This window comes from Candoia aspera, chromosome 1 (assembly GCF_035149785.1).
Source record: "Candoia aspera isolate rCanAsp1 chromosome 1, rCanAsp1.hap2, whole genome shotgun sequence".
In the NCBI taxonomy this organism is placed as follows: domain Eukaryota; kingdom Metazoa; phylum Chordata; class Lepidosauria; order Squamata; family Boidae; genus Candoia; species Candoia aspera.
The window spans coordinates 232,676,919-232,702,785 of record NC_086153.1 but is presented as its reverse complement, the minus strand read 5'-3'; the positions used below and the strand labels follow the sequence as shown (position 1 = coordinate 232,702,785).

At 43.6% G+C, this 25,867-nt stretch overlaps 1 protein-coding gene across 1 annotated transcript; it reads right to left on the bottom strand.

The window, feature by feature from the left end:
• Positions 1 to 7,510: 7,510 nt before the first annotated feature.
• LOC134487383 (membrane-spanning 4-domains subfamily A member 15-like) lies at positions 7,511 to 22,907 on the bottom strand. Its single transcript, XM_063289155.1, has 7 exons — positions 22,682 to 22,907; positions 21,790 to 22,025; positions 20,220 to 20,342; positions 12,473 to 12,529; positions 10,959 to 11,093; positions 9,204 to 9,317; positions 7,511 to 8,144 (listed from the first exon to the last, which is right to left on the bottom strand). The coding sequence occupies exons 2-7, from the start codon at positions 21,991 to 21,993 to the stop codon at positions 8,028 to 8,030; spliced, it is 750 nt and encodes a 249-aa protein (XP_063145225.1). The 5' UTR covers positions 21,994 to 22,025; positions 22,682 to 22,907; the 3' UTR covers positions 7,511 to 8,027.
• Positions 22,908 to 25,867: the final 2,960 nt, after the last annotated feature.

The window sequence follows — 25,867 nt, the reverse complement described above, 5'->3', positions numbered from 1 at the left end:
AGTTACCTGCAAAAAATCAAGTGAGGAAATGTTCATGTCTTAACATCAAGGAGGCACTGTCTGGTCCTTCTCCTAACTCTCAGTTTACACGACACCATTTCCCTCCAGTAGAACTGCAGAAAGTTGCCAGCAGGTTTCAAGAAGCAGTGAGTAAGCGCACAAAACCTTCTCAGCAAGAAAAAGTTAAGCATGCACAGGGATGTGTGTGTCTTCTCGTTTACATTCCAATTTCCAATGCAAAAAGTGTCTTCTTAATCTTAGCCCCACCTCAGATCCCCACAGGCTGAATGGCATCTCTCATTTTGGCAAAGTTTCACTGTGATTGCCCTCCTGTCCTCTTAGTGGCAGCTCGATTTAATGGTACCGAGCTTGGATGATCGTGTTTATTGCCATGTTCCAGCAGGCTCTTACTCATTTGGACAGAACAGGCGATTGGAAAGACTCAGGCGTAGGGATCGGTATCCCAGCTTGGCTTCACTGATGTCCTGAGGTTTCTCATCCAAACTCAGCTGGAGCTACCAGACCTGGCTTTCCTAACGAACGCCCACCCAGCAGCCCGAGTTACACACACGTTTCGGATCCGTAGACCTCTGAAGAGGAAGGCTGCTTCCCTTCTTCAGCTGTAGAAACTGGAATGTAAACTTAAGAGGAAGCCCCCCCCCGCCCCCCACTTCGGAACGGCGAACTCCAACTAATGTATCCTTGTAAGGCTACATGGCGGCTGTGGGTGTACGGGGCACTCCCATCATGGAAAGCCTAACGGCAAACACTTCCCTGCCCGCTAATTCTCCCATAAAATGCTCCCTTCTAGGAGACCTTCGCTGGGCAGGCCGCGGATGGACGGTTGCAGGGGAGAACCGGCAGGCACGGGATGGTCTACATGCAAATTCCATATTTAATTTTTAACGAGTAATCAGAATCTACTCACAACAACCGCTGACGATGAGGCACTCCGAAGCGCTGGGGAAACGAAAGTAACCGACGGGAACAAGCGGAGGGCGGGGTTCTCCGCCTAATAATCGGAGGATTTTAATCCTACCATATTCGAGAACTCCAGAGCAAACTTCCTTCCTGCCCCTGCAAGTTTTGCAGCAAGTAACAGTTTGGAGCCAGTAACCTGCTGCGTATTCAGAAATGAGAGCAAAGCTGCCTGCCCAAGTCCTGCTATTCCCAGGCTAAAGCGAAGCCTTGAAATCAAACGCATCCCTCGGCATCTATTTCCTCCCTCCCGACGTACGTAGGCCGCTCGCTTGGAGGGGCTCGTTTCAGCCTCTCGGAGTCTTCTACGACGTTTGCAGGAAATCGCCAGAAATAAAAGCAATAGGACGCGCCTTGCGATCACCCCCTCCCCGCTTTTTCCCATCCGTGCTGTTCATCTAGACCGCGTCCCGCTGAGATGACCCCCCCCCCCCCGGCTCTCTACAGCCGTCGCCTCGGTCTTTTCGGCCCCCGACCAGGCGAACTCGCGCGGCGCGAAGGGGAGGCGGGAGGGGGTAGATCCCTGCGTCCGATCGCGCTCCGTGGGAAACTCTCCCGCGTTTAGCGGGAACGGCCGGCGGGAGTCCTCAGGGAACCTTCGAGTCGAAAGGCGCAGAAATCGCTTCCGAAAGACGCGCACGGCGGCACCGGGACATCGGAGGCAGCGCTCGCGTGCACGTGCTTGCCTCCCACTCGCGTTTTACTCTCGGGTGCTGCACGTGGCCCGACTGGCCTTTAAGAGCAGCGAAGGAAGTGCGAAACTTTTTAGTTTGATGTTTCTTTCCTCCTTTTATGGGAACCTTCCACGTAAAGACTCACTTTTACACTACGGTTCGGTTCAGTGAGCCTCTTAAATCCTGCCCTTCGGAACATAAGAACGGCCTGGCTGGATTATACCAAGGTTAGGCCATCTTTGTCCAGTATACTGTGTACCCAGGGGCCACCCAGTAGAAAGGGCACCACTGTGCCCCAAGGGGAGAGAAGAAAAGTGGGGGCAGATGTCTGGTGATGGCTTCTCTTCCTCTTGCCTCAGCCACCTACTGCGGAATGAGAGAGGCTAGGCCTGCAAAGGATCATTACCTTGTTCTGGTGCTGGAGCTTGAGCACCTCAATGATGCCATGAGCTAAACTGTGAAGGGCCACCCAAGACAGGAAGGTCATGACACAGATGTCAGACTAAATGCGATCCCACCCCAGTATTCTTGCCGTGAAAACTAAATGGATCAGTACAACCAGAGATATGTCGGTATACCATCGGAAGATGAGACCCCCAGGTCGGAAGATGGTCAAAATGCTACTGGGGAGGAACAGAGGATGAGTTCAACTAGCCCCAGACGTGATGACGCAGCTAGCTCAAAGCCGAAATGATGGCTAGCAGCTGATGGTGCTGGTGGTGAACGGCGAATCCGATGTTCTTAGGAACAACACACCATTGGAACCTGGAATGTAAGATCTATGAGCCAGGGCAAATTGGATGTAGTTATTGGTGAGATATCAAGATTAAAGATAGACCTTTTGGGTGTCAGTGAACTGAAATGGACTGGAATGGGCCACTTCACATCAAATGACCACCAGATCTACTACTGCGGACAAGAGGACCACAGAATAAATGGAGTGGCCTTCATAATTAATAGTAAAGTGGCTAAAGCAGTGCTTGGATACAATCCAAAAAACAACAGAATGATCTCAATTCAAATTCAGGGCAAGCCATCTAACATCACAGTGATCCAAATATACGCCCCAACCACAGATGCTGAAGAAGCTGAAGTAGAGCAGTTCTGTGAGGATCTGCAGCACCTACTGGACAACACGCCTAAAAGAGATGTTATTTTCATCACAGGAGACTGGAATGCTAAGGTGGGCAGTGGAATGACACCTGGAATTACAGGTAAGTATGGCCTGGGAGAACAAAATGAAGCAGGACATAGGCTGATAGAATTTTGCCGAGACAATTCACTCTGCATAACAAACACTCTCTTCCAACAACCTAAGAGACGGCTTTATACATGGACTTCCCCAGATGGACAACACTGAAATCAGCTTGACTACATCCTTTGCAGCCAAAGGTGGCGGACATCTGTACAGTTGGTAAAAACAAGACCTGGAGCTGACTGTAGTTCAGATCATGAACTTCTTCTTGCACAATTTAAAATCAGACTAAAGAGATTAGGGAAAACCCACAGATCAGCTAGATATGAGCTCACTAATATTCCTAAGGAATATGCAATGGAGGTGAAAAACAGATTGAAGCGACTGGACTTAGTAGACAGGGTCCTGGAAGAACTCTGGACAGAAGTTCGCAACGTTGTTCAGGAGGCGGCAACAAAATACCTCCCAAAGAAAGAGAAAACCAAGAAGGCAAAATGGCTGTCTGCTGAGACACTAGAAGAAGTAGCCCAAGAAAGAAGGAAAGCAAAAGGCAACAGTGTCGGGGGGAGATATGCCCAATTAAATGCAAAAGTCCAGAGGTTAGCCAGAAGAGATAAGGAATTATTTTTAAACAAGCAATGCACGGAAGTGGAAGAAGACAATAGAATAGGAAGGACAAGGGACCTCTTCCAGAAAATTAGAAACATCGGAAGTAAATTCCAGGCAAAAATGGGTATGATCAAAAACAAAGATGGCAAGGACCTAACAGAAGAAGAAGAGATCAAGAAAAGGTGGCAAGAATATACAGTAGACCTGTATATGAAGGATAACAATATCGGGGATAGCTTTGACAGTGTGGTCAGTGAGCCAGACATCCAGACATCCTGAAGAGTGAGGTTGAGTGGGCCTTAAGAAGCATTGCTAATAACAAGGCAGCAGGAGACGACGACATCCCAGCTGAACTGTTCAAAATCTTGCAAGATGATGCTGTCAAGGTAATGCATGCTATATGCCAGCAAATTTGGAAAACACAAGAATGGCCATCAGATTGGAAAAAATCAACTTATATCCCCATACCAAAAAACGGGAACAATAAAGAATGTTCAAACTATCGAACAGTGGCATTCATTTCACATGCCAGTAAGGTAATGCTCAAGATCCTGCAAGGTAGACTTCAGCAGTTCATGGAGCAAGAATTGCCAGATGTACAAGCTGGGTTTAGAAAAGGCAGAGGAATGAGGGACCAAATTGCCAATATCCACTGGATAATGGAAAAAGGCAGGGAGTTTCAGAAAAAACATCTATTTCTGTTTTATTGACTATTCTAAAGCCTTTGACTGTGTGGACCATAACAAATTGTGGCAAGTTCTTAGTGGTATGGGGATACCAAGTCATCTTGTCTGCCTCCTGAAGAATCTGTATAATGACCCAGTAGCAAGAACAGACCACGGAACAACGGACTGGTTTATGATTGGGAAAGGAGTACGGCAGGGCTGTATACTCTCACCCTACCTATTCAACTTTTATGCAGAACACATCATGCAACGTGCTGGGCTTGAGGAATCCAAGGCTGGAGTTAAAATCGCTGGAAGAAACATTAACAATCTCAGATATGCAGATGATACCACTTTGATGGCTGAAAGCGAAGAGGAACTGAGGAGCCTAATGATGAAGTGAAAGAAGAAAGTGCAAAAGCTGGCTTGCAGCTAAACCTCAAAAAAACCAAGATTATGGCAACCAGCTTGATTGATAACTGGCAAATAGAGGGAGAAAATGTAGAAGCAGACTACCTAGAGACTTTGCATTTCTAGGTGCGAAGATTACTGCAGATGCTGACTGCAGTCAGAAAATCAGAAGACGTTTAATCCTTGGGAGAAGAGCAATGACAAATCTCGATGAAATAGTCCAGAGCAGAGACATCACACTGACAACAAAGGTCCGCATAGTTAAAGCAATGGTGTTCCCCGTAGTAACATATGGCTGCGAGAGCTGGACCATAAGGAAGGCTGAGAGAAGGAAGATCGATGCCTTTGAACTGTGGTGTTGGAGGAAAATTCTGAGAGTGCCTTGGACTGCAAGATGATCAAACCAGTCCATCCTCCAAGAAATAAAGCCAGACTGATCACTTGTGGGAATGATATTAAAGGCAAAACTGAAATACTTTGGCCACATAATGAGACGACAGGACAGCCTGGAAAAGATGTTGATGCTAGGGAGAGTGGAAGGGAAAAGGAAGAGGGGCCAACCAAGGGCAAGATGGATGGATGATATTCTAGAGGTGATGGATTTGTCCCTGGGGGAGCTGGGGGTGTTGACGACTGACAGGAAGCTCTGGCGTGGGCTGGTCCATGAAGTCACGAAGTGTCGGAAGCGATTAAACGAATAAACAACAACAATGCCTGCAAGCAGGAAGTACAATTTCAGCTAGAACTTAATGCATGCGAACCAAGCCCTGACCTCTTCACCCATCGCTGCTTTCTCAATGTACAGCTTGATTAGGAACATCACTTGCCACTGAGAAGGCATTTATTTGAAGAATGGACTGAACTATGCAGTTCATCACAGCTACGAGCAGAGCGAAGCCTTTGGCCGCAATGGGTGTGACCGCAGCGGGGATGAACTGCCCCCCTCCTGAGTAAAGTCTCTTCAGGGGATTGCAACACTTCCTTGCACATCTTAACAGCAGAGACCAGGAATTCCTGGGTCTTGGGGGCAGGGGGTGGGGACAAACTTTCCACCCTCTCAGTGCCCTGCACGATTCGAGCCACCTGGATTATGTGCCCCTCCGTACCGTTTTGCTAAGCTAAAAGGTTTCAGATATAGTCCTCTTCTCAAAAGAAAGGTGTTCTAGAAGCCCTCTGATCATGTTGATGGCCCTCTTCTGCATTGTTTGGCAACAGTTGTGTCTTTTTTTATCAAATGTGATTACTAGAATCGTATACGGTATTCTAGCTGTAGACATAGCATAGGTTTTTATAAAAAACTTCACAAGATTGGCACTTTTATTTTTAGCCTCTTCCCTAGTGATCCATATAGTGGATTCTAATGATGATCCCTAGCGTGGTTCCCAGAATACTCCTTGGCATGCTTTCTGAACAGTTTGGGGGAAGCCCAGTAAACTCAAAATGGTCTTTTCTGATGAATTAACTTGAATTGACTACTGCCTGCTTCAAAGAGAAATTCCTGCTGTATCAGAGTCCCAGCTCTTTCAGTTTGTATATTACTCAAGAGCGCCTCTAGAGTCCTGATCCTCCTATTGCTCCCTTGTATTGGCCTGTTCCACGTACCTCTATGGGGTGGGGGGGACCTCATGGTGGAGCAGAAGAAAGGTCACATCCATGGTAGTTGCAAGGGGAGGGAAGGGGAGACAGTTGTCCTCCCTTAGGTGAGCTATGCTATTCCCAGCTTCCATTTTTAAAAAGTGGGTTATCTTTCTCTCTTCTAGATGCCAAGATAACTTGCCCATATTATAACTGGCTTTTCAGCCTGTAATTCAAGTCCTAGCAGTTCATTTAAAGGAGAAATAGGGAGAATCCTAAAAAAAATGTGTAAAATTTCCTGAAAACACTGTTTTCCTTCAACTGATTATATGCAAATCAATCCTGTCATATTTACTCTGAATGATTTAATAGGGTGACTCCCAAACTCATTCCCTGTTCAAGCAGCTTTCTCAATAAACCTCAATAAATCTTTGAAGTGCATTATCTCAAAAGTGCATTTGCTATCAGAGACCGGTAGCCTATGAATGGGCCAATGTGTAAGTGATGTCACTAACATTCCAAAATCTACTTCATCCCACTGCCGCCTGCTCCATTCAGAAAAACTGCCTGATCAACTGATATCAAAAGTATACTTGAGAATTAATTTTAAAATGAAACTTCTCTTGAATATCGGGGTTTTATTTTAGGATTCTGATCCACTAAATGTAAACTGCTAAGAAAAGACTCATATAGAACAGATGCTTGAGGCACCCTCAATACCACAGTTGTAAAGAAGTGGTTGAATGAAAAGATCCTGTGATTGGAATGGAAAAATACTAAAAACCCACTGGGTTAAATAAAACAGCCCCTACCCTTTCTTTCACTGCTCGAAAAAAACCAGTGCGAAGCCAGGACTCACGATATGAGCAGGACACACAAAACACAAGCAAGTCCCCTTGGCAAAATGCTGAATATCTGAAGGAAAAGGATCGAGTGTCATAGCACAAGGAAGTACCTCCAATCACAGGAAGCCATGATCATGCCGCCCGCCCACCCCCAATGCTGCTTTCAATTCCCATTACTTAAGGAATGAGGCTCAAGGGGAAAAAAATCAAAGAGGAACAAGAACTTTTGGGGGGGGGGGTTGGAGGCAGCCTTTCTCGTAATGCCAGGGCCAGCTCTGAAAGGCTTAAAGAAGTGACACCTTCAAGAAGAAACACCAGCTCTCCTCCCACTTCCGAAGAGCAGAACCACAGACGCTGCCATAAATGGGTCAGTGTCTCAGTTAAGGCTAGTGAGGAGGCATCAGGAAGGAGACGACACACGTTTCCTTATCGTTTCTGACCCTCCTTCTCCATAGTTTGCCCCCTAAATTCATCTCCCTGGGGAGGAAGGAGACTTGAACAGGCAGCTGGGGCAGTATGTGAACTGGTTCGTAGGCAATCTCATACAGACTCTCCATCAGCACTGCTAATTCAGATTTATTGTACATATACAGGAAATAACAGTATCACAAGGTCTATAGAGTTGACTCTAGTTAAATGCAAACTTCTACTGATCTGTTTTGGCATGAGAGGGATTATGCAACCGCTACTATTGCGCCAATGAGACCTGTTTGACCAATAATTCGTGTTTTAATTTTGCTAGCTGCTTTTTCTTTTCTGTAGCATCGTAGAACAGTTGTCATAAAAAGCAAATGCCATCCAGAATACAAACAAAGGACTAATAAACTGCTCACACCATCCACTGCAGAGAGTGTACCCCCTCACAAAGATGCTGCTGACCTGCAGCACAAATTCCTGCTTCTGGAGAAGCAGTATAACTAGCAGGTAAAAAGAAGCTCTTTAAAAACTGGTCACCGTTTAACTTGGTGCTGAAAGGCTGTGACTGAAAGAGAAACAAGCTGGAAAACAAAACAAAACGAGGTAAGACACCTCTGGTGCAACGCTTCTCACAATTCCTTCTGGTGTTTTTCTGTTTTTACTGTGACTTGGTAACCACATTGTCATAGGTTGGTGGAGAAGACGACGGACTGGGTTCAGTAGCAACGGTAGCTGCATCTCCGATGACTTGGTAAGGCACAAAAACCATGGTCGTCTGTAACAGAAAAGAATGCCTAAATACAAAGAATACTGACTGCCTGTGGGGGCATCTGTTGCTCCAGGCATGAGGAACAGCTGCTCCAGCCGTGTGTTTTTAACCGCGGTGCTGTGCTTGCCTAGAATAAGGAGGCTGAAACCCTTGAGAGCTCAAAGCCCTGACAGAGAATTCTTGAAAGCTATAAGGTAACCTCCAAATGACTCGGGGCCTGGGCACTTCAGGAATTCTCCCTGATGAAATCTGCCCACTTGATCCAGACAGAGAATATCTGCTCAGAGTCCCTCACCTACCAGGAGGTGTGACAGGAGGGCCCCAAAGGTGAGTGTTCTCTGTCTGGAATAGCTGGCCTTCTGAAACGAAGATGGCACCCGCTCTGAGGGTCCTCTGGAAAGCGGTAAAACCCGGCATTTCCTGAGGGCCTTTGGGGACTGATATTATTTTGTACCTTAGTTTTTATTGCAGTTATATATTGCTTATAGTTTACATTCCTGTATTAGTATTGTTCCTGTTGTGTTGTTGTAAACCACCTAGGGTCCAGCTGAATTGAGGCATAAATAAATGAATATCCTCACCATTTATTCACAAAAACCGTTAGGAAATTATTAAGTTATTCTAGCAAAATAAAGGCCTGAAGCAGACGCATCTCCCTCCAGGGGAGGCTATGTTTTTGCTCTCCTGAAATGGCTTCAACTTACTGTGAACTCATAGAGGTATCGCTGTACCCTGATTTAGCTGCTTACCATATTTTTAGAGTTCTTCTGTTTTAGTATTGTTATCATTGTGTTGTTGTAAACCTCATAGGATCCAGTTGAATTGAGGCAGTGCAGAAATAGGTAAATAAATATTCTCACCGTTTATTCACAAAAACTGTTAGGAAATTATTAACTTATTCTAGCAAAATAAAGGCCTGGAGCGTATGCATCTCCCTCCAGGGGAGGCTATTTTTTTTGGTTTCCTAAAATGGCTTCAACTTACTGTGAACTGATACAGGTAATCTTCTGCTGTAACTTCTCAGTAAGAGCTGCTAAAACTATTTTCAAAGTATCAAATACTTACCTGGTCATTAGCACAGCAAGCTGCCTGGCACCCAAAATGTGCAAGTGAAACAGTGATACAAAATTCCAGCAAGCTGAACAAGAGCAGGATGCTGGTGAAGCCAATACCGACGCTCTGTAGAGAATGGAGACATGTGGAAAGATAGTTGTGATTTGCTGAGAAATTAGTCCAGCTATGTGCTACCCCAGTAAAAGGACTCCCCGCTGCTTCCTTGTAGACACTGGGAGGAACAATTGTATCAGGAAAAAATAGGGACAGTGTACAGCCTGTGTCATTCGGAGAAAACCAGATCAGGGAACATCAGGGCATCTTTCTGTATTGCAGTATCCCAAAGGGAAATTCCAGATATCACAGAGACTCAAACGGGGATCGGTCGTATTTCAAAGCCACAGTTAAAGTTAAATATTTGCACAATAGCACACATTTCACCTGAGCCCTCTCTCTCCTTTTATTCACCGTAAAAAGCTGGTCAGGTGGATAGAGCAGAGAAGAACAATCCAACATACATTCTAAATAGTTCTACAGATGCAGAATTTCTCAGATTTCCTAGGCCCTTTGACCAGGTATGTAGAGAATCAAGGAGCTTCTTCTATGAAAGACGATGTTCAACAGACAATCAGAAAACTCTAATCCTCATTTAGGGGTGATCCAATCTGACTCCCACATTTGAATTTTGGGGATTTTCTTTCTTTCTTTCTTTCTTTCTTTCTTTCTTTCTTTCTTTCTTTCTTTCTTTCCACCCACAGGAAATATGTGAATTTTGGCAAGTTTTTATAGAAACAAGCAAACCAAACATAACTCACCCATTGGGTCTTCCCAATGTCAGTAGCAATATCAAACATGCCAAGAACCAGGATAATTTTGCCTGCTTGGAAAGGCAAATCTATTCATGTTGTTTTCTCCGACATTTGTTGTTTCCAAATGTCATTTACTTTTCATCCATTTTTGAAAGACTTTATTTGTAGTCCTAGCTCCTAGTACAAGCTCAGCAATTTCTAGGTGGCATTCCGTGTTAGATAAGACAGAGACCAAATGACTTTGGGGGGCAAGCTACTGCTCCACATCACAAGAAAGCCTACACCTTATGTAGTAACTTGAACTCATTTACAGCTTAGACTTTTAATATCATAGCGATAAGGCTGTGCCTGGTCTTGCTGCAGCAGTAATTTAAACATTGAATATTAGTTTGCCTTTTCAATGGATAATGGTATCTTTGTGCTCTTATGAATGGCCTACTTGTAATCAATTCATTGCCTGCCTGTAATGTATTAGCATGGCTTGCCTAATCAATTAAGCTTCAAATGGTATGAAAACATGACAACAAGAAATAAGGAAATACTTCAAGCAGCCCTCTGGTAGAGGAGAAGTAGTAAGAGGGCGAGATATTAGGATATTACAGCTCCCAGGCCCTACTGAAAGACAACCAAATGTTTACAGTCTACCCAGTCAAAATGCATCTACAAAGGTACCCCACTCCCTGCCAAAAAAAGAAATGGGGGGGGGAGGGAAATCTACCTTGTCTGTTGTATGATACTGTCCTACTCACTTTGTGCCTCAAGCACCAGACGGCGGCTTGCCCTTAACGTAACAAAAATATAAGCCAGCATTCCAATGAAATAGCATTCATGTCTTTGGGACTGAGACCTATTCGAGGGAGGATTTCAGACAAAACTCAAGGGGTCTGGGATAGCTCCCCTGTGTACATAATCTCCTTCCCGATTCTGCACATGAAGCCAAAATTCTAGAGAAGATTACCCTTACCCAGTAGGTCTCATATGGACGGTCATATTGAAAAACGATACGATTAATGGCCAGCTCTGATATATACAGCAGGATACCAACTAATGCCATTATCGCACTTGTGATGTTCATTCCTAGACTGCATTTCACCTGAAAAGAAACAGCAATAACCGGGGGGGGGGGGGGGGAGAGATGACAAAGACAGCATACGTCTTAATAAATGCAAACCATAAGGACAATTACACCCAACCTTGGTGAAACCAGGAAGAGGAAAGGTCTACCTATGTGGGTGATTAATGGCACATGACCAATCAATGGTGAACACAGAAAACATTCAAAAAGAGCCCAGGTATCAAACAGCTGCACTGGGGTTGCCCACAGTGGAAATGCAAATCTCACAACTCATTGGGTTTTATAAAACTGTCAAATTCCCTTTTTTTGTTTCTGGATGTCAGTCCCCATCCGAAGGCCAGGTGGTGAAAAGTGACAGGAAAACTCGTAAGATTTCTTCACCCCCAAACATTTTGGTTAAAGAAATCCCACACAGTTTATTCTAGAACCCTGAGTTGTCATCCGTTACTCTAAGCGTTATATTGTACTGTTAAATGCCCTTTTAGCTATACAACATTACAGAGAGGCCACAAGACAGATGTGAATAGAGAAACCCTGGGAGCCAGCAGTAAGAATACTGACAATTTAAAAAGTGCCATAATGTTTTCAGTTCTCCCCTTTCGGGAATACAGCTATTTCTTCCATTAAGGTGGCTAATGATGTTCTTCTGTTGAATCCATACCGTGTCCCTTCACAAGACAAAAACATTTCTGCGTTGCCAGTAACACACTTTACACCAAAGAGGGACAGGGGAGAAGCAAGCAAGCTACTTGTAGGTGGCCTATCAGCAACTCTTTCTTCCCTCGGATTCCCAGGATGATTCCCACACTTGTCCTTTTACTCCTAGTGCACTGGGCTTCTTCCTAAGGTTGCTCTCATGTGGGAACACTTCTGCAACAGGGCTCTCCGCCAAGCCAGAGGAGGAGGAGGAATGTCGGAGTCTGGCTCAAGATTAGAGGATGCACGAACACACCTCTCCGCCCCTCGCTAGTACCATTTCTGGTTGCAACTAAGGAAGCCCTGGCAGAACAAGTAGCCACGTCATGGTCATTGGCCATTTCGGGCTTTCCTCATTTCTTTCATGGTACTGACTGGACCTGCAGTGCTGCAGATTGCACGTCATGAAGGGAACCTGAGAAGACCCCCCTTGCAAAACGGGGACCGGGGCAGGCTCTAATTCTGGATGGTTCCACATTCTCCACTCTTGGGGCAGAACTTTCAACTGGAAGCAAGCCGTGGAAGGTTCAAAGGTTGATCAAGGCAGGAAGTGGAGTCGGTGGGGCTTTTGTGGTTGCGTTCCCTTCCCAAATGTTGAGTTATGACCGAGCGGTAGCTGAATGCAACAGACAGTGTGAAGGGTCTGAGTGCTTAAGAAGAAACAGTATAAAAGAAATTCAAACGCCATGTAGCTTTCTCACCAAAGTACGATTTCGATGCTTCTCAGCTGCTACACATAGTGATCCAGAAGCAATGAACTATGGAAAAAGAAAAGGGAAAAAAAACCCATTTCATTGTAGTGCACTGGAAATGTAAAGGGGAAAAAAATCTCAGGAAATCTGGGACCTGTGAGAATAGCCTTACAGTATACAATGGTTGTTGTGTGTGTTGCTTTCTTTCGATTTTGTGAAGCCACCCAGAAGTGTTTTGGACTGGGCAGCCGAGAACACTAATAAATATCCCCCTCCCCCTGCAGAGGAAACTTGCCCTACCCTTCAAAGAGGTAAAGACTTGTACTAGAGGCAGCTTGGATATCAGGGACTTGTAGCAGACCAGTAGCCAAAAAAAAGCCCGTCTTTGTCTAAATGCACCAGCCATGCTCAACAGGTTTGGCAGGGAAACCAAATGCTTGAGGAAGTGTAAAAAGGTTGAAGGGGAAAAAAAGAGGGAGGAGAGAAAAATCCAAAACAGTCCAACGGAGGTGAGCATGATCCATCGTTAGGGAATGCTGGACTGAGGCACAGCGGAGGAGCTTCCTGGAGCTGGTTGCTAGGATTCCACGCAAGGGAAAGCTGTTTCCCCTTCCAGTCTGGTATGTGGCTGGGAGGCGAGGGATTCCAGCTTTGTTCACAGCCGTGGTGCAGCCTAATTACGGACGTTAGAGAGAGACCTTCTTTTGCTACAGATAAGTACTTCTCTGGTGGTTTTTCATTCGTTCTGGGATTATTACTTTAAAAGAAGATTTAGAAATGTACAGCGACTTGGATCCTTCGCAAGAAGTTGGATCATAAAGAGAATGTAAGAAATGAATAATGGAGAAAGGGAAGATGTTTTTTAAGTTTAATTGTTTATGGATGTGCATTATTAAAACTTAATTATATTAATTGGGCTGGCTAACTTCATGCGAATGTTTTTCATTTCCCTCCCGTATGCCTGCGAATTGGCTGGATTTACAAAACAAAAGACTGCAGTCACCTAAGCTGTGTACTCAGAGGAGGCCTGTGCCTGTAATTGCAGCCAGAAAGGCAACGGAGACAGTACTTTTAGCTCTAAGTATTTTGGTTTTGTGCCATGGCAACACACCAACCAAGCTAGAGGAGCTCCACAGAGCAGCAGATAGAGAAAGAAGAGAAAGAGAAAGAAGGTAAAACCATTCCTTTAAGTGTACTTAAACCAATGCTTGATGACTTGGGATCTAAACTGGCTCAATCACTTGAAGCTAAATTTATGATCCTTGAAGAAAAGATAGATGAGTATTTTTCATCCATCTTTTCATCCGTCTTATCCATTCTTTCATCTATCATCTATCCTAGAGATTTGTAAAACAAGTGTCTGGAAACATACAACAGACGTCTGGAGAAAGAAAACCAGTCAATGACGGAAGGCACACTTTGGAGATTAAGTCAGAAGCTAGGGATGTGGAATTAGGAGGAGGAATGGATAACGTGGCTTTGATGGCACTTACGGAAAAGGAATTCTGCCTGAGGTTTAGAGCTCTTCCGGAGAGTCCGGATGAAGATGTGAAAAGGATGGTTGTTCAGACATTGTCAGATTTTTTAGATTGGGAAGAAGAAAAAAACTGAACAAGAAATCGATAAGGGGCACCAGATTAATTCACGTTATGCTGTAGCAAGGCATGTTCCAAGCGATGTGCTAGTACATTCTGTGAGAAAAAGAACATGAGATCAAGTTCTGCGATGCCGTTTTAATACAAGACTGAAGATTGACAACGGGGATATAACTATTTCAAAGGAGGTTCCTATCCGAGTTCTACACAAGAGAAAGTTTTGTTGTTTTTAATTTAGATACTGAAGCAGAAGAAGATTCCATTTTGTTGGGACAAATTGGAGGGAATAATTTTTACCTTTCAACAGAAAAGATTTTGATTGACCTGTGTTCAAAAAGCCAGAAAATTCCTGGAAAAATTCAAAGGAGACTTGCAGGAGGTTCAAGTGGATGTGGCAGAGAGGACAGTTTCAAAGGTGCAACAGAGGCCAAAAGACTCTGAAAAAGAGGATTCTGAATTAGGTGCGACAGGTACGGCCTCTTCCAAATTATTTGCTTGGATACGGATTACAAATGTCTAACATGGAATATAAAGGGAGCAAATGCTCCCCAGAAAAGAAAAAAGTTGTTTCGTTATTTCAGGAAGTTAAAACAAGATATAGTTTGTCTACATGAGACTCATATTAGAGGAAAAGGACTTAAAATACTTGACCTGTAAGAATTTAGGAGAATAATTTATTTCAGTAGGTCTAAAAAACACCAATGGAGTTATTTTATATATTAATCCGCATTTAAGCCAAAACTGATATTGGCAGATGATCATGGTAGATTTGTTGGAGTGGAAGTTATTAGGAGGAATTAAATCTATAGTTTTGGGACTGTATGCGCCACATGAAGATAAAAGACATTTTTTAAAGTATCTTACGGAACAATTGGAAGTCTTTCATATGAAAACTGGTGCTCGATGGGAGATTGGAATGGAGTGGTCTCCCCACAGTTAGACAGAACATTGGAAAAGGAAATTAAAACCACTCAAGGTAAACCACTAAAAACCCTTTTTGATCTGATGTATAATTTAGCCTTAGTGGGCATATGGAAACAGAAAAATGGTAATTCCAAAGAATATACTTACTTTTCGGAAAGGCATAGATCATTCTCAAGAATAGGTATGATTTGGATTTCACAGAATTTGGCTAAGATTTCTAAATTTGAGACTTCACCAAAGACTCATTCTGACCATAACCCAGTTGCTCTGATTCCTAAGAGAAAATCTACTTCCTCTAGATGGAAATTAAATGAAAAGGAACGGATAGTGAAAGACCGTAAAAAGAAGTTAACTGAATTTTTTTGAGAATTTAAACAAAGGCAGTGGTTTAAGAACGGTTTGGAATACAAGTAATGCTTTCATGAAGGGGTATTTTATTCAGCATAATATTCAATTGAAAAAAAAGACTCAAGAGAAGATGTAAACCATTCTGGATGAAATAAAAAGGAAAGAGGAGGAATGAAAGAACTTCAGAAAAGTTAAGTATCTCGCATCAAATTAAACTTTTACAGCAGCAGTTATCAATGTTAACAGTGAGAGAACTGGAGACTAAAATGAAGTATGCTGAGCAAAAGAACTGTGAGTTTGCAAATAAACCAGGGGAATGGTTAGCGTATACATTAAGAAAGCAGAAAGAAAAGATGATGATTTTGAAACTTCAGGAAGGTGATACTGTACAAATTGACAATGGGACTATATAAAAAACTTTCCATCACTATTATTCTAACCTGTAGAAAGGACAGGGAAAGGGACGCGGTGGCGCTGCGGGTTAAACCGCTGAGCTGCCGATCGGAAGGTCGGCGGTTCGAAACTGCGCGGCGGGGTGAGCTCCCGTTGCTAGTCCCAGCTCCTGCACACCAAGCAGTTTGAAAACATGCAAATGTGAGTAGATTAATTGGTACCGCTTCGGCGGGAAGGTAACGGCGTTCCGTGAGTCATGCTGGCCACATGACCCGGAAAGTGTCCTACGGACAACGCCGGCTCTAAGGCTTAGAAACGGAGATGAGCACCGCCCCCTAGAGTCGGACACGACTGGACTTTACGTCAAGGGAAACCTTTACCTTTACTTTACTATAAAGGACAGGATATTTCTCTTGAAAAAATTGATGATTTCTTTAAAAAAACAGAATTTGCCAAGGCTTACAGAACATCAAAGACAAATTGGTGGGAGGAGATGGGTGGTGACAAATTTGATAAATAAAAAAAAAAATGATGAATAGTCTTATAACAACAGTGGAAGTAGCGTTACTACCTAAGGAGGGACAAAATCTAAATTTCACTAAAAATTATAGACCAATATCACTATTGAATAACAACCACAAGCTATTTACAGTGATTTTAGCAGACAGATTAAAAAGAATTCTACAAGAGTTTATTCATGAAGACCAATGTCGATTTCCACCTAAAAGACAATTAACGGATAACGTCAGAATAGTACAGGACATTACAGAATATTTGGAACAGCATAATGAAAAACAGGCGGCATTAATTTTCTTGAATGCAGAGAAAGTGTTTGACAGTCTGAACTGGTTCTTTTTGTTTAAAGTTCTGGAGAATATGGACTTTGGAGAGAATTTTATAAAGGGGGTAAAATCAATTTATACCTCTCAAAAGGCACAAATTATCATTAGTGGTGATTTAATAAAACCATGTGAGATACAAAAAGGAACTAGACAAGGCTGCCCACGATCACCTCTCCTGTTTATCTTTTTATTTATTCATCAAACTTCTCCACTGCCCAACTCGTATACAATGACTCTGGGCAGTTTATAAATAAAAAAAAACTACATATAACTAAAAAGATACAATATACATATACATATCAATAAATGTAAATGTAATATAAATATAAAAATATAAAACATAAATACAAGATGGCAAATCAAGATCTTACTGTTGGCACCATCATGGTGCCAACCACCTCCATGAATGGCTATCTCCGCTCCCACCCCAAGCAAGGTGGCATAAGCAGGTTTTAATCTCCTTCCTGAAGGCCAGGAGAGCGGGGGCCTGTCTTACCTCCAATACTCCAATAACAGAGATATAAGGGAAGATGAGAAGATAGTGGGAGTAAATTTTTTTTTAAAAAGACAAGTTAAAAGCCTTTGGAGATGACTTGATGTTGGTGTTGGAAGATCCCTTGAAAGGGATTGAAGTACTAATGAGTAAACTAAAACAATTTGGTGCATTGGCTGGTTTTAAGATCAACAAACCAAAGACAAAGATGTTAGTAAAAAATAGGAACGAATGAGATCAAGAGAAACTGATGAACAAAATGGTTTTTAAAACTGAGAAAAAGGCTAAATATTTGGGCGTCACTTTGACTAGCATGAATTGTATGTTGTTTCAAAATAATTATGTTAAGACATGGGATGAAGTTAAAAAAATGTGCTAAGATTGGAAAAATTGCAGTTGTCATTGTTGGGAAGATTTTCTGCGATTAAGATAATGTTCTACCTAGAATGTTATTTCTGTTTTATACAATACCTGTTCTGACAATGGATGTACCATTTAAACAATGGCAGAAAGCTATTTCAAAATTTGTGTGTCAAGGCAAAAACCCACCAATTAAGGACAAAGCGCTAGAGGATGCTAAAGGAAGAGGAGGTTTAGGTTTACCAGATTTGAAACTGTACTTTGCAGCTTGTTGTGTAATATGGATAAAAGATTGGGTGACTTTGAGAAACAGAGGTTCCTGGAATTAGAAGGGCATGATTTGAGATTTAGATGGCATGGCTATTTATGGTATGATAAAGTCAAAGTTAATGTAGATTTCAAGAATCATTTTATCAGACATGCCATATTGTCGAATAGATACAAAGCTAGGTGGTCTCCAAAAATTCCTTTATGGTTGTCATCACAAGTAGCATTTGATAGGAAAAAAATGATAACTAAGCATAAATGGTTAACCTATGGTGACATATTGGTTTTTTCGCAGGGGGATTTAAAGCTAAAATCAAGAGAGGATTTGATATCTGAAGGTTACCTGTCAATGGTTTTCATATGTTCAATTACTAGAAAGATTTAAAGCAGGTAAAAGGATTTTTGATTTTGAACATGGTAAAACTGAATTTAGAGCTGAACTCTGTACAAATGATGAACATGTTACTGCTAAGATATATAACCTTTTATTGAAATTAGAAACAGAGCATGAACAAGTTAAAGACTGCATGATACAATGGGCTAAAAGCTCTGGGCATAATATACAAGTGGAACAATGGGAGAATATGTGGATGAAAAGACTGAAATTTACACTGTGCCATAATCTTAAAGAGATTTTGTTTTTATTTATTTTTATCCGGCCTTTGTTGTTATTATTTTTATAAATAACTCAAGGCGGCAAACATACCTAATACTCCCCCCTCCTCCTATTTTCCCCACAACAACAACCCTGTGAGGCGAGTTGGGCTGAGAGGGAGTGACTGGCCCAAGGTCACCCCGCCGGCTTTCAGGCCTCAGCTGGGACTAGAACTCACAGTCTCCTTACATATGGTAACAGCAGCGAGACTTTTATATGCCCAAAGGTAGAAAGATTCAACGTTACCTACAATGGAAGAATGGATGGTGGAATTGATGGAGTTGGCTGAGATGGCAAAACTGACAGCTTTGATTAGAGAAAAGACATTGACTAATTTTAATGTTACTTGGAAACCCCTTTTGGACTTTTTGCAAAAAACGGGGAAAAATCATCATATCTGGATTTGCCCATTAGAAATAATAATGGACAATAGAATTAACGAAAGCTGTGTTACAAACATTAATGCAAATGCACACTTATATCTGTAGCAAAAAAAGTCAGAAGTCATTCTTTTTCTGTATTTTGGTTTTCTTTTTCTTTTTATTCTTCTGCACTTTTGACTTTGCTTTCTTCTCTGTTTTGTTTTCTTGCTTTACTTTTTTGTTTCTGGTTAGTTTTTATCCTTTTCTTGAAATCTTAAGAAAGTTTAATTAAAAAAGAGAGAGAACTCAAGTGGGGCTCCTGAGAGACGAGAAGAGACATTAGTGGTTCTGCAGATTATTTTAAAAAATAAATCTAAGTGCTACTTTTCCAAAATCTGGCTTCCAATTATTCTTTCTTCCCTTCCCTTCAAAAGAAGTTTCAATCAATCAAATCATTATTACGCCCAAAGTCAGCATAAGGAGGGTGGGGTACTGTCAGTGAAAACATAGAAAATACTTTAAAGTCTAAAAAATAATATTAAAACAAAGGGATAAAAGACATCTAAAAGGAGAGGTAGGAGCATCAGGTGGGTGTAGGGGAGCATAAACGTTAGTACGTGACACGCTCTATCTATCAATTTACAAAGCACTCTAATTCATCTTACTAAAGATGAATTAGATGCTCATTAAGACTAGTTTATGGCACCGGTCATCATCTGACAAATTTTAAGCTCTGCTTAATATTCTTTTCTTCCCTTCCCTTCCCTACGAAAGAGGCTTCTTCTTTTCTACGGCATTCCTCAGATTCACTGGAATGTTTCCCTAATTTCTTTAGGTGGCGTCTGGGAGCCTACTCTCTTGTTGCAATGTGGCACCGAGTCCGGAATCCTCATCTATTACTGGGATGCCCTTTTTCCCTCCCCATGGACCATCCCTCATAATGTTTCCCCTTGGGTTTTAACTGAAATATGAGAAGCCAGGGAGGCTGCAGGGCAGACAGCACTTTTACAGGCATCCCTCAGCCATTAATACCGACATAAAGTGCCTGTACTGTATGTGCCTTTGTTTCTGTATGTGACAACAATGGATTCCCACAATGGATGGTGAAATTATTGGAATTGGTGGAGATGGCAAAATTGACAGCACAGATAAGAGAAAATACTGTGACTGGATTTCTACATGGAAACCATTTCTGGATGATTTGCTTGTAACTGAAAAAAACAAAGTTTTGATTTTGGGTTTTGATTATCATTTCTGATAGAAATAAAGTTTATTAAGGATTAGTTAAGAGTAAGAGATTAAGGTATTATATATTTGTATCCATATCTGTGTTGAAGAAGGTCAGAAGTCACTTTCTCTGTATTTCTTTCTAAATATTTCTGCACTTTTTTAGTTTGTTCTTTTAGTTCTTTCCTCAAGCTTTTCTATACTTCGTATTTATATTTCTAAAACTTTAATAACGTCTTTGAAAAAGAAAAGAAAGAGTGCACAACTAACAGAAATGTGTCCATACTTACACATATCCCTCCCCAAAAGGGGTTGCCTACAACTGCCGTCAAGGTAACGTACCCAGAAAGAAGAAGACAAAGTGAGACAGCCCCAAAGCCAATGTGGATCAACCCAACCATGATCTGGACGGCCTACGGAAGGAAAATGTACAATGTAAGAGAAATTAGCTCTCTGAATCTCCCTGAATCTGAGAAAGACACACATCCTAATTTGTTAGCACCCCTAAGTTGTTAGCACCCCCCTAGCACCCCTTTCCATCCACCTTTGAAAGATCCTTCCCTCTTTAATCGGTCCTGGGACTTCTGAGCTTCCAGTGCAGGTGTTTACCCAAGGCCTGGTTTGCAGTGGTGGTGAAAAAGCCAAATAGGGGAGAAGGGACAGTTTGAGACACCCATGACAGTATGTGCTGGACAACGACTCCAGATTATGATCTACCTTGACAACAAGCAGGACTGCTATTGCCAGGAAGAATGGCCTTTCTGGGAGGAAAGAAGACCAAAACGGGTCTTCCTGAGAGGCATGTCACCCCTCTTTCTACAGACTTACAGGAGGAGGTTAAGCAGGGTCATAAGCACGAAGTGACCTCAGCCAGTTTCGGCTGGAGCCAACCTATGACAGAGTTCTTCCAGAGAAATTCCCAACAGCTGCACTTCCCGAAGGGAAGGGATAAAAAGAGATCTGGCTGAAACTATGGCTGATGTCCTAACAGTCAGGAACCACGCTGAGACGAGGAATATGTCTCTAGTCTTTTATTACTGCTACATTAGATAGAAAATCCTAACAAACTGAGGAAGCGTGAGAAAACATGTTCACTGTTTCAATGTACTTTATACATCGTAACGTTTCACATGCCATGGTGCTGACGCGCGTTTCTGTTTGGGAGGGAGCTGCTGTGAAACCTTGTACCAAGCTCTGTATCTGAATTCATTACAATGGAATGTGTTTGGGTTATGTTCTCTGTTCAAGGCCTTTTCCCGCAGACCATCAGAAACCATTAGGAGCACCTGGGATTGTGAACTTGAGAAGATTCTACGGGGGGTGGGATTTCATTCGCAGTGAGCGTTTTTAGTTTGAATTTGGCGCGCTTTCATCATTCTCAGCTTTCTCTGTGATCCTGCATACTATTCTTTAATAAATCAGGTATCTTTGAATTCCTGTTCATGAGCCTGACAGTGTTTTAGAATAGGCAACCATTACACCCATACAGATCAACCCCAAAAGTCAAGGCGGGTCTGTTCTGTGTCTCTTTGAATGGCTGCTCAACTCCTCACTACTACGCATGCGTTGTCCCCCCTGGATAGGGGCCCCCTCCTGCTCACCATCTGTGCTCATGACATCTGAGCTCCATGTTCTCAGTTAAAGAGCAAAGGAAAGGAATGCATATTTGAGTCAGAGGTTTTCTAGAAACACAAAAGAAACTATGGAGCTTCCTGGATCATACTCCAGAGCCAGACAATGCCAAAGCCCAGATCTAGAACTTCAGATCCCACCCCTGATGCAGGTCACAGGTCTCCACACAGCTCTAGAAATACTGATACCTTAACGGATTTCAAACAAGCACACAGCAAACATGCTTACCCCAAGCACTTTTGTATCTGCACTGAAGAATTTCTCCAAAGCACCCCTTTGCGGGACCTGTTGAGGAGCACTGTTGGAAATTCCAAGTTGCTGACCATACTGTATTGCCCCAGGTGACTGAACAACAGCACTGGGAAACCCCTGGGCTGTTTGGATTAATGTAGCTCCATTAGATGGGATGAAGACTACTGTTCCACTGGCCATTCTTGCTGGATGTATTGCCACTGCTAAGCTACCTGCAAACAAACAGGAAACGAGGAAACGTTCATGTCTTAATTTCAAGAAGGCACTGTCTGGTCTTTCTCCTGGCAGCTCGATTTAATGGTACCGAGCTTGGGTGATCGTGTTTATTGCCATGTTCCAGCAGGCTCTTACTCATTTGGACAGAACAGGCGATTGGAAAGACTCAGGCGTAGGGATCGGTATCCCAGCTTGGCTTCACTGATGTCCTGAGGTTTCTCATCCAAACTCAGCTGGAGCTACCAGACCTGGCTTTCCTAACGAACGCCCACCCAGCAGCCCGAGTTACACACACGTTTCGGATCCGTAGACCTCTGAAGAGGAAGGCTGCTTCCCTTCTTCAGCTGTAGAAACTGGAATGTAAAGGTAAGAGGAAGCCCCCCCCCGCCCCCCACTTCGGAACGGCGAACTCCAACTACTGTGTCCTTGTAAGGCTACATGGCGGCTGCGGGTGTACGGGGCACTCCCATCATGGAAAGCCTAACGGCAAACACTTCCCTGCCCGCTAATTCTCCCATAAAATGCTCCCTTCTAGGAGACCTTCGCTGGGCAGGCCGCGGATGGACGGTTGCAGGGGAGAACCGGCAGGCACGGGATGGTCTACATGCAAATTCCATATTTAATTTTTAACGAGTAATCAGAATCTACTCACAACAACCGCTGACGATGAGGCACTCCGAAGCGCTGGGGAAACGAAAGTAACTGACGGGAACAAGCGGAGGGCGGGGTTCTCCGCCTAATAATCGGAGGATTTTAATCCTACCATATTCGAGGACTCCAGAGCAAACTTCCTTCCTGCCCCTGCAAGTTTTGCAGCAAGTAACAGTTTGGAGCCAGTAACCTGCTGCGTATTCAGAAATGAGAGCAAAGCTGCCTGCCCAAGTCCTGCTATTCCCAGGCTAAAGCGAAGCCTTGAAATCAAACGCATCCCTCGGCATCTATTTCCTCTCCCCCAAAGTACGTAGGCCGCTCGCTTGGAGGGGCTTGTTTCAGCCTCTCGGAGTCTTCTACGACGTTTGCAGGAAATAACCAGAAATAAAAGCAGCAGGACGCGCCTTACGATCACCCCCTCCCCGCTTTTTCCCCTCCGTGCTGTTCATCTAGACCGCGTCGCCGAGATGACACCCCCCCCCCCCGCCGCTATCTACAGCCGTCGCCTCGCTCTTTTCGGCCCCTGACCAGGCGAACTCGCGCGGCGCGAAGGGGAGGCGGGAGGGGGTAGAGCCCCGCGTCCGATCGCGCTCCGTGGGAAACTCTCCCGCGTTTAGCGGGAACGGCCGGCGGGAAGGCGCAGAAGTCGCTTCCGAAAGACGCGCACGGCGGCACCGGGACATCGGAGGCAGCGCTCGCGTGCACGCGCTTGCCTCCCACTCGCGTTTTACTCTCGGGGTGCTGCACGTGGCCCGACTGGCCTTTAAGAGCAGCGAAGGAAGTGCGAAACTTTTTAGTTTGATGTTTCTTTCCTCTTTTTATGGGAACCTTCCACGTAAAGACTCACTTTTACACTGCGGGTCGGTTCATGAGCCTCTTAAATCCTGCCCTTCGGAACATAAGAACGGCCTGGCTGGATTATACCAAGGTTAGGCCATCTTTGTCCAGTGTACTGTGTCCCCAGGGGCCACCCAGTAGAAAGGGCACCACTGTGCCCCAAGGGGAGAGAAGAAAAGTGGGGGCAGATGTCTGGTGATGGCTTCTCTTCCTCTTGCCTCAGCTGCCTACTGCGGAATGAAAGAGGCTAGGCCTGCAAGCAGGAAGTACAATTTCAGCTAGAACTTAATCCCTGCGAACCAAGCCCTGACCTCTCCACCCATCACTGTTTTCTCAGTGATTAGGAACATCACTTGCCACTGAGAAGGCATTTATTTGAAGAATGGACTGAACTATGCAGGTCATCACAGCTACGAGCAGAGCGAAGCCTTTGGCCACAATGGGTGTGACTGCAGCGGGGATGAACTGCCCCCCTCCTGAGTAAAGTCTCTTCAGGGGATTGAAACACTTCCTTGCACATCTTAACAGCACAGACCAGGAATTCCTGGGTCTTGGGGGTGGGGACAAACTTTCCACCCTCTCAGTGCCCTGCAAGATTCGAGCCACCTGGATTATGTGCCCCTCCGTACCTTCCCTCCGTACCTTTTTGCTAAGCTAAAAGGTTTCAGATATAGTCCTCTTCTCAAAAGAAAGGTGTTCTAGAAGCCCTCTGATCATGTTGATGGCTGTTGGATATAAAAATCACGAAAACTGGACCAGAGAGTTCTGAAAAGGAACTTACTTTATTGAGCGGTTTGCAAAGCGCGGTGGGCACCTCGACCAGGCTACGCAGAGTCTGATCGAAAGGAGAGATGCCACACCCTTTTCCTTTGTTCGGACCCTTATATACATTCTTTGGTTGCTCTTTCCTGCCCCGGGATAGGTGGGTTCACAATCTATAGGTCCCTTTGCCCGTCACCTTTTCCCTGGCCTGATCTCCCATTGATTGGGGTCTCAGACGCACAATCTTCCGACCGCCTCATCCCCTGGACCCTCACCCTTATTTTACATGTGTTAATAGACATTCTTATCTTGAGACATCCCGGACATTCCAAGGCCTTCACACATTGAAAGCTTTAATTGGGTTAGCTATTATCATTTGATGAGTTTCCCACTATCTCTTCCTGACTTGTTGTTAGTTTAAATGTGTAACATTGTGTTGCTCACTAGTTTAAACTTTTTACATATATTGCTTCCCCCCCTTGCTATTAACTAGTATTAGTATTTGCACCTAAAAACCTCCCCCAACCAAGATCTATATGATATTGCTTTATATGGATATATATATAGATCTTCCTTATTTACAAATTGTATTTTTCTATACCTTACATCGCCCTCTTCTGCATTGTGTTTGGCAACACAGTTCTACCTTTTTCTTTTCCCCCTCAGTGCTGAGATTATTTCCCTTCCCGTCCCCTCCCTGAGCTCTCCATAGCCTACAGCTTGTTCTTTTCCATGCTTGAACAGGCAAAATGAGGCTCTGTGAAGAGGAGACCGGAGGGAGTAGATCTGGAACTGGATATTGCAATTTCTCATTCTGCATGTCATATATATTGCTAACGCTAACCTTCATCCCACTGCTTGCCCATATTGTAACAGGCTTTCCAGTCTTCAATTCAAGCCCTAGCAGTTCATTTGGAGGGAAAATTACAGTCAGGTGTTTCAATCAATGGGGTGATAATCAGGTGTGAGTGTGGGAGGTCCTGCTTACTTAAAGAACAGCATTCTGGGTATTCACTCTCTGATCTTCCTAGTGCAGGAATGTGGAGGTGTGTTAAGGGTGGAACAAAGCAGATTTCTCAGGACCTGGCCGGGGGGGATAGTTGTTGATGCTCAGCAGCCTAGGAAAGGTGACAAAACCATTTCCAAGCGTCTGGACTCCAGCATTGATTGAAACGCCTGACTTTAATTTCCCCTTCAAATGAACTGATAATCCTAGAGGTTCCCAGCCTTTTGCCACACACAAGTATGTGGCTTCGGATCATTGTCCTCAAGAAGGAAATGAGCAGGTATAATGTTTTTGACTCATTTGTTTAATTGGGTTCTCTTTATCTAGTTTTAAGCCTGTTCCACCTGCTGAATATGGGGAAAAATCTACTGAAACAAAGGGAGATTTCTATACAGAAAGCTCAGGCAAGGAATGGGCCCTCCCTTTTCCCTAGTAGCCCCTCTTGGATGTTAGAAGCAGGGAAAACATGCTGCCTGGGATTTTGTGGTAGTTTCTTTTACTTGTTTTCTGAATTATGCCAATTCCCTGTTTCTTTTTCTCTGTACAGGTTATGGAATTGAGTGCTTAATTCTTTCATCCACA